Source organism: Melanaphis sacchari, unplaced genomic scaffold (assembly GCF_002803265.2).
Source record: "Melanaphis sacchari strain LSU unplaced genomic scaffold, SCAv2.0 Contig42_pilon_pilon, whole genome shotgun sequence".
NCBI classification, from domain to species: Eukaryota; Metazoa; Arthropoda; class Insecta; order Hemiptera; family Aphididae; genus Melanaphis; species Melanaphis sacchari.
In genome coordinates this window covers 342391-360601 of record NW_020271275.1, presented here as the reverse complement: position 1 = coordinate 360601, position 18211 = coordinate 342391, and the positions used below count along the sequence as shown (strand labels likewise).

Sequence of the window (18211 nt, the reverse complement as noted above, 5' to 3'; positions counted from 1 at the left end):
TATGTTATGCATACATTTGAACTTTTAACTAGGTATTGCGAATTAAATTTTTATTTAATAAAATTACTATAGAATACAAGTTATGTAAGTTCTAAAATATTCTTGAAATAAAAAACAATAATGTAATTTCTGAATAGGTATTGTTTAATTAGTAAAATTAACCCGTAGTGTAAATCGCTAGGTATGTAAAGGTAATTAATAACTTTATAACATGAACACTAACTATCATTTATCAAGTAAATTATTCATTGTTTAATTCACTTTTGTATGAAATGTTTAAGTTCAAACATTTCGAGGTTCTAGAAATATGATTATAAATACCAATTATTTGTAATTACAATTATTAATTTATCGATATTTTGTAATTACAAGATGTTGTTTTTTTTCAAATTTGGGCATATAACAAGCTAACCCTTTGATATCATCAAATTATTACTTACTTAATTACAAACCTACAAACACTGTGTGTTATTAAACTTGTTCCTATTAAACTTATTGAAATTTTCGTTGGTTATATAGACTAATATTCCAACAGATTAATGAACTACAATTAGTTTATAGAAATAGTGTATTCAAAATGTAATTATGCATTCTGTAAAATATAATATAGGATTAGCTATAGGTACGTCAAAATAATGAAGCGTATTGATAATTATTATTACAATAATTAGGCATCTATCGAAGTAACAATAATTGATTTTCTTAATTGCTTTAATCCAATCAATTCATGCTGTTAACTTATATTCATAATTCTTGGTGACTAATATAATATATATTATGTATATCCCAGAATACTAACATACAATAATATACATTATTATAATTTAAAATATCAATATTTTCATTGCAATAGATTCATATCCATATAGCATATGAAAATAATTAATGTAATTATTACAATGTATTAATTATTAAAAGACACTATTCAACCAAATAGATAATACAAATGATCAATAAACATAAATTTGTTTTTATTTTAAAAATTATGTTTGTATGTTTCACTATAATTATTTAATTTAAATTTTGGATATTATTCCGAACACAAATATTTTTTTTTAAATTTTACAAATGTATTTTAAAATGAATTTAAATTTAAATTTAAAAAAAAAAAATGTTACACACCTATAAGCAGCACATCACTATTCTTGTTCAAAAAATTTGTATGTAAAAAATCGTCATTAATGCAAGTAAGCATTAATAAAACATAAATAAATTAAAATCCGAGGTTATACACAAAAATAAAATCTTAGCACAAAATATATTAATATTTCGGTAATTATTTTAACATTTCATTACGACTTTATAAAATGTATCCATAAAAATCTGATGTTTAAGCGAAATTGTTTTTTGTCTCAACCACCTAAAACTATTTGTTTTAAATGTAATTAAGTATGTTTTACTTTATTATTATAATACAAATATATAAAATTTCGCTTAATCAAAAATTATTTTTTGTATTAATTTATAGGAAAAATATTTGTATTTATTATGTATCAATCATTTGAATAAAATATGTTGGTAAATTGTAAAACGTAGAATTCCGTACTAATACTGCTGTAATTCTAGTGCACCTGGGTTTGAGCATATAATATTTATTTTATTTATTATTTTTTTATTACTTTTTTTTTTTTTGACATTAAAGTAACGAGTCCAGGTCAGTGGAGTCAGGTGGTACAACCATCTAGTACATAATATATATCTATAAATCATAGTTGATCGTGTTTGGTCATGGACACTCAACTGGTAAAATTGTAGTAAAAGTTTAATCCACTCGTGGCTGATAGGATACAGCAGCATATCCATGAATGTGTTGTGTGTTATCATTAAAATGAATAAAAATAACATATGTCATAATACTATGAAAATTATGAAAAACGGCCAACGGTGTACTTAAATTGAAATTCAGGACGTCGTTCTACGAAAATGCAGTATTATTGCAGAGGAAAAAGGACAAACGTGTCATCTACTCTAATCGGTATAAATATACTTGAAAAGCCATAGCTATAGTGGTAAAAAAAAAAACCTCCATGTGGAGAAATATAAAATATACCTAAGTTGTACGCTTTTATGTTGAAAGAAGATCGTTTCATGTTACTCGTAATTTTCGTTTGGTCTGACTTTCCATAGTAATAATATCTTATTCGTCGGATGGCCGACTCCTTCAAAATTCGTATTTACTGTGTCGTCTCGCATCGGCGAGAACTGACGCCTCATAATTGACAAGGTTAAAAAAAAACTTTTTTGAAAAATAATGTGATTGCGTAAAAATTATTTTTCAGTTTCAACTCCATGAAATGTTTTTAACCAACAACTCTCCAAGTGGCGATTTGGATTATACCGTCATCGGCCATTAATCAAACCCGTTAGGAATATATTTATTTAGGACCGACAGAGGCTAACATGATTAAAATCCGTGACTAATTTGTACGGTAAAAAATAAAATGAAATAAAAAACCGTTCCTATGGAATTTACTTCCGTCCAAAGCGCCATATCGTACCCACGGCGGTGTAATACGCCCTCCTTCTCACCGCCAATCCACCATCCCATCCAAGTATACAATGCATTTCTCTATTTCGCTCGTTTAGCCCTTTTTAAACGGTCCAGTTGGGAATAGCATCACGTACAGTCATACAGGAGGGCTGTATAGTATTAAAGTAGTGCTGATAAAACTCTTCGTACACATCTCATCGTTTCACTGATAAGGGTTGTAAAAAAAAAACGCACATAAATTCAATTTAATTTACTATATATAAATTATATAACTTTTTCTTTTGTTTTATCCTTTGTTGGGGAAAAAAAATTACACAAATACTGCATATTCGTCCGTCATGACTACCAATACCTATACTGTATACCTATATACTTACATTTTATTATGACATTATTTTTAATAATATTATGAATTATAATACATAAAATAGATAAAAATATAGATTATAAAAAAACATATTTTAACATATCGAAAAATATCACTATGTAGATAATCAACTGATTCATGCAAGTTTATACTAGACAATTCATATTGTACGGTGTTTTAATATGATAATCATGTTTTTTTTTTCAATATCAATGAAAAAATTAAATCGACTTGGCAGATTCAATAGTCGATTAGTTGTCATTTACGTGCGGAGCCTTAAATTATAGATACTTTATTATAGCTATGATATGTTATACATTTTTTAAAGAATACTACTTACGGTTTGGAGCCGTTCTATTTTAAATTCGTGCACTGATGATAAAGTTAAACTAATACGCCCGAAACTCGATAAGAATACGTTTACAGTATACACAGAGCATAATAAACGATAAGCCTTGCTTCAGCACACGTTGCTATAATTCACAAGTGAAATCGAAATGAATCTACAATATATCGAAATCGTGATAGCACAAAACAAATAAATATTTGTAGAAAATATTCTAAATTAAAAACGAACGAGACGAACAAAACTGTCGAATAAATGTAACGGTCATAATAATATATATATATATATATATATATATATTGAATAAAATCTGTCATAAATAAATACATATAATAGTCTGTAGTAGTAATAACAACTTAAAATGTATTTAAAATACGAAACTTATAATTTGTTCAGTGGTACCGCTAGTCATAATGATAGACTAAACATAATAGACGAAACATCGAAAATATTCAACACGTTGATGTAGAATTGTAGATTGACTAAAATTGCTTTTAAAGCGATTATTGTAGTTGTATTACGCCTATTGTGAAAATTAAAAACACTAACACAATTAAAGGCTTCTGTTTTCGTGAAATAGTATTTAAACAAAGTGCTACGATAGTCAAAAAGAAAGAGAATATCTATATAAATTTAGAAGTATACTAACGTAACAGATCATTGAAATGAGATTCTTTCAAAAACGTTTTTATCTTTTATCTTTTTAAAAAGTATTTGAACTATAAAATCAAACAACAAGAAATTATTTTAACGCTAACATGTTTTGATTATTTTTCCCTATAATTGTATAATCATAAGTAATAACAACCAACAGTGTTAATGATAGCATTGTGATAATTACGTTTTATGGCCTTTCAGCGAACGTCATAGATATAACCACACTACGTCTGTCCGAGACGGTGATGCGCGGCCACGTGGGAATAAAACGGTAGTTATCCAGTCGACTACGGACGCGACACGTTCCTTTTGATTCATTTTATTTGCTTTTATTGTGAATGTTCTTACGTTTAATAAATATAAAATACTAAGGTCATTCACATATTAATATTTTTTATTTTCCATAAACCTAGTTTGTTTTAACATAAACAGCTTGGAGAGTTATTACTTTTATTTCTAACCTCAACATTCAAACGAATATAATTTTTTCAAAAATATTGACCAAATCTCTGAAATAAACATATAAAATATGTTAGTGAAAAGTAGTTTTCTTGATTAGTATACAAAAAATAATATTTCAAAAGTTTAAAAAGTTGTATATTTTTTTATATGCTTTATGCTTTCAAGTTATATTTGAAGAAGATAAAAATATATTTTATATTTAAGCCCAATATTATTGTTAAAATAATTTTTTTGTAGTTACGGTCACCAAAACTTAAACAGTCTTCGCTCAGAATAGTTTTTTGTCATTTAAAATGAATTATAAATTGTCATTAAATTAAACATTAATAAAATCCATTAATCATTATAGTGATTTACTCAATAACGAGTACAGCAGAGCTATCCTTACTTGTCTACCATTAAAAAAAAAAAATTAATATGTAAATCAATAAAAAATATGAATTTTGTAATTTAATAGGTGAGATACTCCGAACTAAATTTAATTATATCTGTTGAACATTGTAGTTAGTACTGAAAAAGTATGATTATTTCTTGCGTGGAAATCTGGAATTTTAAAATTTATTTTCTTTGAAAACTCTATACAGGATATTTTATCATTAACTTATTTGTGCAACACTACAAAAGCTATATGACTGAGCAGCCATCTAAAAGCCAATGATTCTAAACATAATTCTATGACTTTGATATCCAAAGAGTGCGTTTATTTGACCTATTACAATATTTATTTATTTATTTATTTATTTATTTATTTATTTATTGAAAAACGGGACGTGCCCAATTACATAGAATAGTAAACATAATACTAGGAGAAGGATACATAAATTACAAAACTATAAAAAAAAAAAATAAATGATATTAGATATAGAGCGAACTAACATAATAACTAAGAAAAATGTTACATAAAATACAAGTATAAATATTAAAATATAGAGCGAACAGACAATAATTAGTGCCAAGCACTCAGGAATAGTGGGTCCTCATATTATATTAATATCGATATAATTGTTATTATGTGTGAAATCACCGTTTAATGTTTATTACGAAATGATGTATAATCTTAGTCATGCACAACTAGCATAGGTGACTGGAAGAGGGGGGAAGTAGGAGAAGAAGTTTATATAATTTCTATAAAATATTCTTCAGTAGTGTTAAATAAGTATACAAATATGACGTGCATGCTTGTATTGTCACATGGGAAGGATACGACACTCAAATCTCATAACTTCCGATCATCGAGCGTGGGTGGTACTATTATCATTAATTTCGTTATGTTTTCGGTTTGCAGGCGTGAAGCAGAGCCCGATAAATGCCACACAAAATCAACGTGGGCCTCGTGGCACTGGCCGCTCTGGCGGCGGCCGTACTGGCCGACCCATCGGTTGATCGGCGCGCCAGCATGGGGTTCATGGGCATGCGGGGTAAAAAGGATCGCGACCAAGGTGGTGGCGGTAGTAGGTCTGACGAGACTTCCACCGCAGTCGATCTGGACAAACGAGCCATGGTGTTCCGACGCCCCATGTTCGACGGTGGAAGCAGGCCCGGGATGTACGGTTTGGCGGAGGGCTTCAAGCGGGCCAGTATGGGTTTCATGGGCATGCGTGGCAAAAAGGATTACTACAGCAACAACAAGGGTTCCGCGGCCGGGTTCTTCGGTATGCGCGGCAAAAAGGTTCCGTCCGCAGACGCGTTCTACGGCGTCCGCGGCAAGAAGTGGCTGGACCACGAGGACGCCGTTGACGAGGACGGCCAATTGTCCCCAATATACATCATGTACAGGATCATCGACGAACTGAAGTCTGAACTTTCGGACCGGGGTGAGCGTTTTGTTTTTCAATTATCCTGTGGTGGTGTATAGACAATATAGATTAAGTAATACCGTAAATTGACCAATGTTCCCAAACCGACAAAATATTATTATTAGTAACATATTTTATTAATAATTCACATTTTACATACAATCCAATATATTTTATATTCGATTAAATTACCTAACCTCAATAAATACACAAATTTAAGCTATTTACGTTTTACTAGTAATGTTGATATGATAAAAGCCTAATATATATCGATTAGACCGTCAAAATTTGTCACGGTTAATTATAAATTACAGAGATTATAATTTGATATAAGGTCAAAAAGGTTGAGCTAAATTGGTCTGGAAAAATAATGGTGACTGATGAGGTATTAATAGTACCTAGATCTTAATAATTTAGCACTGACAAAATCCATAAGTTTAAATTATTTTTATTTTGATCTATCAGTATCGTACTATATTATATAGATAAAATCCTTATAAACTTAAATCGTCGAGCTCAAAGGAATTTTTGAGGAATTTTTCACTTAATAACATACACAATATGCATGACAAAACACACTAATGACACATTTACAATTTAATTAACACGTGCACTTGACTCACGCATGTTCCAAAATAATATTTGGTCGTCTCCTATAGTTGAATGTATAAACTTAAAACCGTACGTTTCTAGATTGTTTAATAATTGGTAATAAAAACTAATTGGTGATCGATAAGTTCTCAACGTTTACGAAAATATAATAATGACGATCGTGTATGCGTTTTGTTTCAGAGCGAAATTTGATGGCAGTTAAATTCGACGAAGAAAGAGAAATGCGTTGAATTCGATTTTATTTTTTTTTAATAACAATACCGTAGCATGAAATTAATATCTACTATAAAACATGAGTTTTGCTATTTAAATTTGTTTAAGATGACTAATTTAGTAGTTAATATCTTTAACGTTAAAAAAAAAACATTCTATTAATTGTATAAAGGAACTACATAATAACTAATTTGTTTGTTTACATTATATTATTATATTAGATAATTATATTATATTATATTAAATTATATTGTTTACAACTATAATTCCGCGTTTTATTTTGTCCGTTTATTTTTTCATCTAAAAGAAAACACATATATTTTAAATTATTATGCGGAAAATAAATTCATTGATGTTAGTTACACCCGCTTTTGGTGAATCATTAATCTTTCTTAACATTCTTTTTTCTCGGCATTTTATTCACATATATACGTATTCGAATAAAAATACGACAATTAGTCACCACTTACCACTGATGAAGTTGGTAAAAATACTGATGGAAACAATTTTTACTTGAAAATAATAGCCGAAGATTGGGTGCTATAACAGTGCCCATAATATATTATGCATACTTAATACGTAGTGTTATACGTATCTACATGATTATTTGTACAAGTTTATGTAAAAAAAAAAATTAATTAATCGATATTTTGTATAATTAATTGATTTTCATTAAATTTTAGAACAAATTATAGGTTAGTTCATATTTATATAATTTAACACACAACTTGAATATTTTAGTTTGTGCTATTCACTACCTTATTCTTTATTAAAAAGGTATATCATGTATTACATATTTTTATATTTACAACAAGTGCACGCAAACTGGCTGTAGATTTTTATCAGACTTTTTTTTTTATACGTTAAGACATTGATCAACTAGATATTCAATTAAACATTGTCTAACCATTTCCTCGTTGGAATATCAATGTATACTATTAAAACGAAACAAATAATGATTTTTTAATCCCTTTAATAACAAAAAATATTAAACCCAAATAATATGTAACGCAAACACAATTTCACATCAGAAAGTAAATATGATTAAACTTGTACTATAATTAATTTAAAAATAAATACGCTAAAATCTTTTTAAATTGGACTAATACAATGTGCGTGACGAAATAAAATTTCCATTCCGATACTAAAACATAAAATATTACACTAAATTTTAATATTTTCAGTTTAGGTACAGGTTATCGCATATTTTTTTCCTAGTACATTGTATATTTTAAAGAAAAACAGGCGAGCATACAAATAAATTAAGTTGATAATAACCAAAAATAACTCTTTGAGTTAAAAAATAAAATTGTTGTCATCGTATAGCACTTGTTGGCTGTTCTACCTAATAAACATAAAACATAAAGTGCAATGAAATGATCAATTTTTTTTTTATAAAGCAATGGCGGCATTTAAATTTTTAATAAGAAAACCTAAGTATACACTTCCACTCCCCTTCAATAACACTCCTGGAGATAGGACAGTCTAATTATTAATACTAATTTAGTTTTAATATTGCATATTATTATACTCGTATGATACACAGTGATGCATACTAAGGCCAAACGCCTAAGCCCCAAGAGGAACAAATTTCTAAATCCTATATTTTATTTTTCCTCAAATATACGAGTACACCACCTACATATTGGTAAATTAAAATGTCTACAACAATACTTGATATATTGTTTTTCATTATTTTGACTTATGCTATGTATAATAAATGTATTAAAAAAGTACGTAATTAATTTTTATTAATGTACTATAATTTATCTTTTTATGTTTTATTTTAAGCTAAAATGTTTATCAATATTAAGTGAAGAGATAACGATAATATTGCAATATCGTAGTCTTTTCAATGACTATTGATGATAGTTAATGATTGTTAATAATATTTTTGGTTAAAAACGATAAAGACGTGTATTATAACACATAATAAATATATTTATACATTTATGGCGTCGATATACAACATTTTAAATAGTATAAACAAAAATACCGAAAATACTAAATTTTTAACATATTTTATTTCAAATAAAAATTCTAACAATCTTACGTATTTGTTTAAATAATGAAATTTTAAACAACAATGTTACCATAAATCCTATTGCCAAAATTTACGCGTGGATTTATTATTTATAGCCATGGCCTGAAACTAAAACTAAAAACGATGACACTAAAAAAAACACAGTGAATAAATCTACAAGAACGTATCGTCCAACGGTCAGTTTGACGTGAGTAAGTGTACATTATTAACACTATTGCATAGAATGAAGAAGAGTTCAACAGTGTCGGACTCATTAGTGCTAACTACTAACGAAACATGACCTACGGTATAGTTATTATTGTAGAAAAAAATATCAACAACAATAATACAATGAACTTCAGAAATAAACTTTATATTATAGAGATCGATAAATGACTATGGTATGAGATACTTTAATAATATTGGAGTAGGTTCTGTGGTTTCAATATAAAATTGTTAGATGTTATTGTGATACACCGCGTGTTTGGTCCTAATATCTCAATTTAAATATTACTATGCATTTTGTTTGTCATATTTTAAATAGTTTGTATAAAATGTAATATAAAAAAAAAACAAGCTTTAAGTTTTCACTTAAAAAAATTGTACATATTTTTTTAAAACAACAAAAATAAATTATTAAAAATGTTGCTCTTTTTTTCTAAAACTCTTTATAACAAACGAAAGAAAGCTATAGATCAAAAAAAATATATTTAATTTATTGAGAGTTACATCATAAAATTTATTTTTATGGTTTATAAATAATATTATGTAGATAATTTATTAACTATTAACATATTATGCAAGTATATGTATGACGGCGACTTATATAGGCAATCTCGATACTTTCACGGCATACAAAAACGGCACTTAGAAAAAAACATGTGAATATATAAATGCTACGAACCATGCTCCCAGATGAAATCAATATTATAATCATACATTACGAGGCAAAGTAAGTGAGTTAAAACTAAAAATTGTATATATTGCCTTAGTATAAGTAAACAAAAAAAAGTTGTTAATATGTATAATTGAATAAGTTAATTTGAACAGTAAATTATGCATTTAAAATCCAAAAAAATAAAATATAAATAACAGTATTATTATGGTTACAGTAAAAAATTTTACTGAAGTAATATAATTTTTCCTATGTCAATAAATTCTTCCAACAATATATTAATACCATATGAAGTTTATCGTTATTTAATCAGAACACGCATTTATTACGATTACATGCATACGATCGGTACATATTTTTTTTAAACATCAGAAACCGTTATAAATTTTAATTTGTTCAATCTGCATTATATGTTATAATCAAAATAAATATTCATGAATGAATGAAATTCGTTCAACTCGGATCTGAATCCACTTTAAATATTATAAAGGTGTAATTTGTTAAAATCACAGCTTTTGTTTATGATAAGCAACATTCGTGAAAAAAATTATAACAACTGCATTCAATAGGTAAACCACCAACAACTAGATCGTAGTGATGAATCCATATCAACGGTTGCACCTTGGAGACGAATAATCCATATTGAATATACGAGTAAGCGTGCAACGGGTACTGCTTTTATATTAGATTCCTATATAAGTGCGTTTGATCTACTGTATCTCTGAATATTATAACAAATTATATTATCTTAAAGTTAAAGAACTTTATTTTTCCGCTATAGTATAATTATCGGAAAATAACTACAGTATTATATTATCGTCGTCAATTCAAGAAGTTTCGACTATATTATAGTTTATTAATTTCATCATGACCTAAATCACCTAAATACTCTACATTCTAATTCGATAAAGACTAACGAGTTAGTTTTTCTTCAAAGTTGCCAAAACTCTTTATAAAAGATTCAATGTTCGTCTCCAAAGTCGCTGCAGTCCACTCGTGAAGGAACTAGCTGCCCTCTACATCTCTTGTGACCCTAAATCTAAAACGTAAGTGGTCTCGGGACCTATTAACTAACTGAAAACCAACACCCCCACACCGAAGTACTTTTGTTGAAAAGTTGCTTTATTCAAATTTATACTTAATACTTATACTTACAGTAAAAATATTTTTTATAGATCGAGTAATAAAAAAAAAAATTATAATTACCATCTAAGCAACCATTCCGACGTAACAATACACGCATTAAAAAATATATAATTAGCAGTCTTGGCCTAAGTATTCGGCATATTATTATTTCGTTAAGTTTTTGAATATCGATGTTTAACCAACAATTTAACTTCTAAAGTACACAATTGTTAGGGAAAGTACAAGCGCTGATGAAATATTATAAACAAATATTAATAAAATATTTTCTGTTTGCTAGTAGATTTCTTCCCATCATCTGGTGATCTTTCGATCTTATATATTATACACTCATCATCAATCACCGTAATTTAAGTAGGTACTTTCTGTCAGTGGAGGTCGATCAGAGATATAAAAATAACCTCTTTCACAGTAGAAAACGTGTTTGAAATATTAATTTCGCTATTTTTATTTTTGTTCCAACAGCGATCGCGTCGAGTACCTAAATATTTTAATTGAACATAAAACTGTAAAATATAGCGTTATACTTACGTGTTACGTAGTTATAATACGCCATAAAGCCAATAATCGCAAAACTGAATGATTTATACTCGTTCGATGTAAGTAATATTTGATTGTTTTTATTGTGTTATGTACACCATTCATATTTATATCATTACGTGTGTGTTCGTTCGAAAATACTTCTAATTTCATTTATTTTACGATACAGTTTTCAATGTACGTGTAATCACGTAATCGCGCAAGTTCCTACCTATATAAAATTTATGTTTGTATGAATGACCGTAGACACAAAATATCAATATACCGAAAAAACTCTGTCAAATTATATCCGTACGGTTCTAGTCTTTTACTCCATCTCTATATCATAGTAAGTAGTAACTATATAAGATTCGATACACGACTATTTAAACTTAATATGCCCTAATCAGAGTGAACTTTCAAAAATTGTATTATATGGAGGTTTTAATATATAAAATATAGGAGCCATACTATGGCCAACACTCACTCTTATTTTTGTTATTGTAAGTAAATTTTGTTTTTGTAAATGTGTTAGATAAATGTGATCATCATTCGCAATTTGGAAGACACTTTGCGGTATTTAATATATCGAATAGGCCTTCCTAGGTTTGAGAACCCAGTTAATATTTTTATTCTTGTATACAGCGTTTAATAAAATCCTTGATGTATTTATGATTTATAATTAATCGAAATTCCGATTATCATGTTATCTTAGCAATAACCCCAGTGTATTATTCTAATTATGGACTATGGTAGCATCGTATTTAGAAATCCGTAAATCTGAACCAATTATTTTAATACCGTGATATGTGATGATGATAATAATAGCATATAATAATCACTATTGTTTAAGCTTGTCACAAAATATATTACAACTTACAATAATTACATTTATCTTAGGCCGTGGTAACTAAAGAACGATAAATGTAAATGTATTGTACACTGTAATATTGACATAAACACCGCAACCATCGTATAGTTATCTGACGACGAGTCTTAGATTTTATAATACATATCATTTTTATTTTTTACATTATATTTTACATAATAATACCCTATATTATTATTACGAAAAATTGACTGCAATTTTTAAAAATTAATAATTCCCAACAATTCTTGTAACGACACACTATATAATATATAATATATACACATAATATTAAATATCACGAAAATACCAATATAATAAATTATAATATTGTACCAATACATTAAAAGTAATCATAGTACTTGGATTTTGGATTTACTTCGTTTTTTCTTATGGATGTAATTTTTTCTATTTTCCAATGTACTTACTTGAAAATTAAATTTATCTATATATCCATACATAATTATATTTAACCCACTGCTATATATAGAGATGACAATATAAATCGGAGGGGCTAATTTGTTTGTCCTATTCGCACTTTCGTCTGCTTTGCGAGCACCTCTAAAACAGCATCAATATGTTTGCGCGGCTCTAAATTATAACTGAGGATATTTACATTATGAAATTCATAACAAAATCTGCTGGGACTAAGTACAGATAGTTAAAATATTGAAAACGTCAATGTTGTAAAACGAATTGAAAATCGTCCGGAAATATAATATAATTATCCTTTTTTTTTTTTTTATCGCTTTTCCGCGCTGCGTTGACGAATTGTTTTTGGGCAGCACGGCTATATTATGTATGAATTTGGTATATAATAGCATCAATATAATATGGATTTATTTTGAACAACGAGTTTAAATATTAAATGACTTCGGTAATAAATTAGTTTTCGAAACACCATAATATATTATATCATGTCGCAGCCGAATACAATACGGTTTTGTCACCGGCTGGGCGTATTTTTTAAAAAGGTAATACGTTATTAATCTACCTAATATTATATTAAATGCCGTCATTCATCGAGATAATATTGTAAGCAATGTGTTAATAAAATAGTAATAATATTATTTTGTTTTGATTGATTTAATGTTTTTAATTCGATTAAAATCATTTTGTGCGGCCATACTATAATCATCAAAACAATATAATATCCGTATTAACATTTAACAGGTTACTCTTTGGCGCACGATTCAAATCGGTATTCCACATCTTTAAATGAATTTTAAATTGCCAATTAGATGACAAAAATCAACAATAATTTCAGTAAAATATTACAATAAATACGATACTAATATGACGTACCTATTCTTTTAAGCATCTTATTTTGAAAGCAGTTACGTTTTTAGTTTTTTTTTTTTGGCTGACACAAAACTTAAACAAACCACAATTTTTTTCTTGGCTACACTAGCAAAATTTAAACGAAAATCGTTTGTTTTCCCGACATTCAATAGTCTCACACGAAGGTAAATAACGATAAAGATCACTTTATTACACTGTAATCAAATAAATTCATCTCATAAATCGTAATATATAAATTAATGCACTTTAATGTATTAATTTTATCAACAAAAACATTGAATTAATTTTGTTTCAAATTATAGTGAATTTAACACTCAATTTTGCTTCAAATGATATTAGTGGTATTACAATATTTAAGTAATTATTTTTCAAAAAGACGTAAGCTTTAATAAAATTACAATTTTCAAACCTTTAGAAATGGTTCCACTTGAGTATAATATTAATATCCAGTTTACAAGTAATATTTGAAAGTGAATATAGCACATGTATATGTAATAATATATACTTTGTAGGTATGAAAATACTTTCTTTTAAAACGTATTTCATTGATACAAAAATGTTAAAAGCATTTCAAATATTTTAAGAGTCAACGTTCGACAGATATATTATATCTTACTTTTATAAATCAAACAAGTGTGGCTTAATTAAATTAATTATAATTTTTAGCAACTCATCTACACATCAACACACGATATTCCAAAAAAAAACTATCCAAACCATTAGAGGTATGCATAGACTTTTAAACGATTAATTTTAATAATTTTATTAATTTATAATTTTTTGTCTTATTACCTATCAATTATAAGTGTATTTATAATTTCGTAACTAATTAACTATTATATGTAGGTACCACTAATTATAGCATGTTTAAGGTATTTTGTGATTGTAATAATGTAAATAATGATTAAAAACCCGACTATTTAGAACATTCTGAAAAACGTCAGATATCCCCTTTTTTCATAGTTATTATTATTATAAATGTGCGTTTTTAATAAGTAGCTACTTTAATTCGTCTTATAGTTATTATAGATTTACATTTTTGATGATAGCTATATTAATGACATCATAAAATTACCATTACCTATACTTTTATTGTTATACAATATGTACATACTAGATCGTTATTTGTTCTCTACGTATATATTATTACACAGAATGATTTAAAAAAGTGTCCACACACTTTTTTACTTCAATAATGCATATTTAAAATAATTTATAGTTTGAATTGTTATGTACACTTAAATACCGTGTTTTAAAATGTTTAAGATTTTTATTTTTTTTTTTTTTTTGCTAGGTACTTTAGAAGCATCCTGTCAAATACAAAGTCTGTTTCTCAAATGAAAACTTCCTTTATCTACAATAAATTATTTAATAGATAATTTTACTGAAAATGTTAATGTATTAAATTCAAACAAATATAGTATTTTGAGTCATTTAATTTTATGTAGTGTATACTAAGTATAATGGGTTTGTATAGCCACAGGTTTGGAATATGCTTTATAGTAATTTGAACATTTTATTAATTAGAATTAGAATTAACCTACCAGCATTTATAATTTATAAAATCGTTTTTAAGGACTACTCCTAATAATATCCTAGCTGTTACCCTTTAGTTTAAGCATTTTAATTACTGGGAAACTACTCAATCAAATTTTGAACTAAGTATGTACATAAACATTTAAAAATATATATCCACAAAATAATTTACAGTAAAAAGAGGCGAGGTTCTTATTTAAGAAGTTTATTACTAAAGCCACAAGACACTTGTTTAGTTACACAAAATATTTCATAAATCTAAAAAATATAGTTTTCAAAAACCTATATTTATCAGTTTCAAAAATCTAATTAATTTGAATAACTACTTAATTGAAGATACATATCCGTTTTCATGCTTAGCGAATCACCATATATACATATTTAATTTTATTTATAATTTACATAGAATCATCCCTTGAATTCCATTTGTAAATTACAAAAAAAATAAAATGTAGTCGCAATCAAAATTAAAAGCTGACAATAAAAAAAATATTGTAGTGAATCGATAAACATTAAAACATCTAAAATGAATAGAATTACGTATACAAACATTTAACTATAAAATGACAGTCAACGTTGGTATTTATCATAGGTACGACATCTCATTGGTTCGTTTGATAAATAACTTGCGGAGTAAATAGAAGTAAAATAAGAAAAGAGCGTGCAGGGATCTAAAATTTCTTTGAAGAACTTTAAAATTAATTAAGGATAAAAGGTTTTACTTCATCGCATTTCATTTAGGTATATCTTTTACTGAAAATTAATAAAAATAATAAAATCAATTTTTTTTCTCCAAAATACTAGTACCTATATTTTGTTTTGTTTTTATTGAATATTTATTCCCTTACATAATTCTAATAACACTAAAAGAAAGTATACAAATTTTAGTGATTTTACTACACCACGGCTTCGAATATGGCAGTCAGAAAAACATGATTTATAATAAGAATTAAAACATCATACCAAAAATATTCAATTTAAAACTATTTTTAAAACATATTAGTGTTTTGTTAGCATGACGATTATTCTTAAATAAATAATTATATCAATAAAAATAAAATATAAGTACACTTTATTTCTCTCTGTTGATTTTTGGCTTAAGCAATAGCGTTTAATTTTTTTCTATCCGTTTATTTTGTTTTTCGCCCATTCAGAGCTACGTTTAAATGTTACTGAGTATTTATTATCATTAATATCACAACGCTTGTCCATTTTAAATTTTAAACATATTACTAATCTAAATTGATACCAAACATTATTGAATTTATTTATTTATATAATACTGATATTTCTTTTTAATCTGTTACAGTTAAATTTAATTAATGCGTTTCCTCGTTAATTTTTTTTAAATCTACAATTTGTATTACACTCAATATTATAATTGTGTTTCATTCGATTTTTAATACATAATAAAAAATAATATTATACTATTAATCACAAATTAAAAATTCAATTTAAAGATAAATACCGTTAATAAAATTTATTGGTATTATATAACAAAATCAAATAATTGTGATTAAAGTCTTAAAAAATTAAGCAAAGGAAAAAAATTTACATTTATTTTATATTTATCCAACTCTATAACGATTTAATTTTAGTTATCAAGTAGTAGAACTGTTAAGCTCTCCCATCCCACACGCATGATTGACACTGGGAGTAATGAAAACCGTATAAAAACAATGCGTAAAAATCTTTGATTAAGTATAATATTTTTCCGATAAAGTATCTCCAATGAGAGATCTCTTCCTTCCTTTGTTCCCACGACTATTTAATTTAGGTATATTATCAATTGAACTTATTGTTCTTTTTTCAGTAACAGATTGCTGAATAAAGAATTATGCTAAAAAAATATATATATATGTCTTTACGTATAGAATATATTGTATGAGCTCAATTATTTTGAAAAATTAATTTTATTTCTATCTTTTGTATAATACGATATAATTAATGTTTAGAAGTATATTGTATATACATGCTAATTTGAAGAAAAACGATGTCGTTCCGTTATTAAAAATACTGTTTACTATAGCCTATAGGAGACAAAATTATTTAAACCCGTAACCATAATTGTGTCGTTTATAATAGGTATACCGTATACCAATTAAAACAACTACTGGCATTGTTCAAACAACACAACACTATTCGTCTTAATTATTAACAATGGCTACAAGTTATTAAAACGAAATATTTCCTAGTTATTATTCTTACTCGTTCGTCTATAAAAATGTTATCGTTTTGACTATCAGATGGAAAATAAACACCATTCAAAACTCTTACCTTATTTTTAATTTAAATTAAACAACATTTCACAGTTATATTAAAAATAAAAATAAATAATGAATTTGGTATAGACATAATAAAATTACGTTTTTTCCGTCGATCGTCTGTTTTTTAGGTGCGACTTAGGTATAGCCGCATAGCATAAACTGATAAAAATAAAATGGGAATTGTGTATTTACATATTTCTATACATTCATTAATTTTCGGTATTTGCATTGTGTATAATTCAATGTTTACAATTCATCATATTATAAGATGCATTTTTGTTAGTTTTCATTTATTTTTTAAAATAATTTTGGTCTAAATTATTATGTAATACAGGTTACAGACCAGTTCGCGTTCGCCGACTAGCTAACTGAGCCAATTCGCTCCTGCAGTTTAGGTTAGGTACCTACTTCATTTCCCCTTTAATCTTAAAGTAAAGGTACGATCAACCAATAAATTAAATTCAAGAAGATTGGCAATAAGATGCGTATTCCTATTATAATAATATATTCTTTTGATTTCGTCAATTGTTATGTGTTAATATTGATTTAGATAACGGACGCCCACGGATTTTCCCAAATTAATTGCTAAATTGATTCATAGGTAATCTAAAAAGCAATAATGACTAACGTAACATATAAATTAGTTGCGATGAACTTTCATTTTAATTAAAAAGCTTTATTAAAATCAACTTTTTCAACTTAAGTCAAACAATT

General features: G+C 26.9%; 1 protein-coding gene across 1 annotated transcript in view; it reads left to right on the top strand.

The window, feature by feature from the left end:
• The window catches only part of LOC112597586 (tachykinins-like), a 54029-nt gene extending 46912 nt beyond the window's left edge, over window positions 1-7117 (top strand). Inside the window, exons 2-3 of the mRNA XM_025343697.1 lie at window positions 5609-6137; window positions 6912-7117. Coding sequence (XP_025199482.1) covers window positions 5630-6137; window positions 6912-6961 — 558 coding nt within the window. The 5' untranslated portion in view covers window positions 5609-5629 and the 3' untranslated portion in view covers window positions 6962-7117. The remainder of the gene's footprint in view (window positions 1-5608; window positions 6138-6911) is intronic.
• Window positions 7118-18211: the final 11094 nt, after the last annotated feature.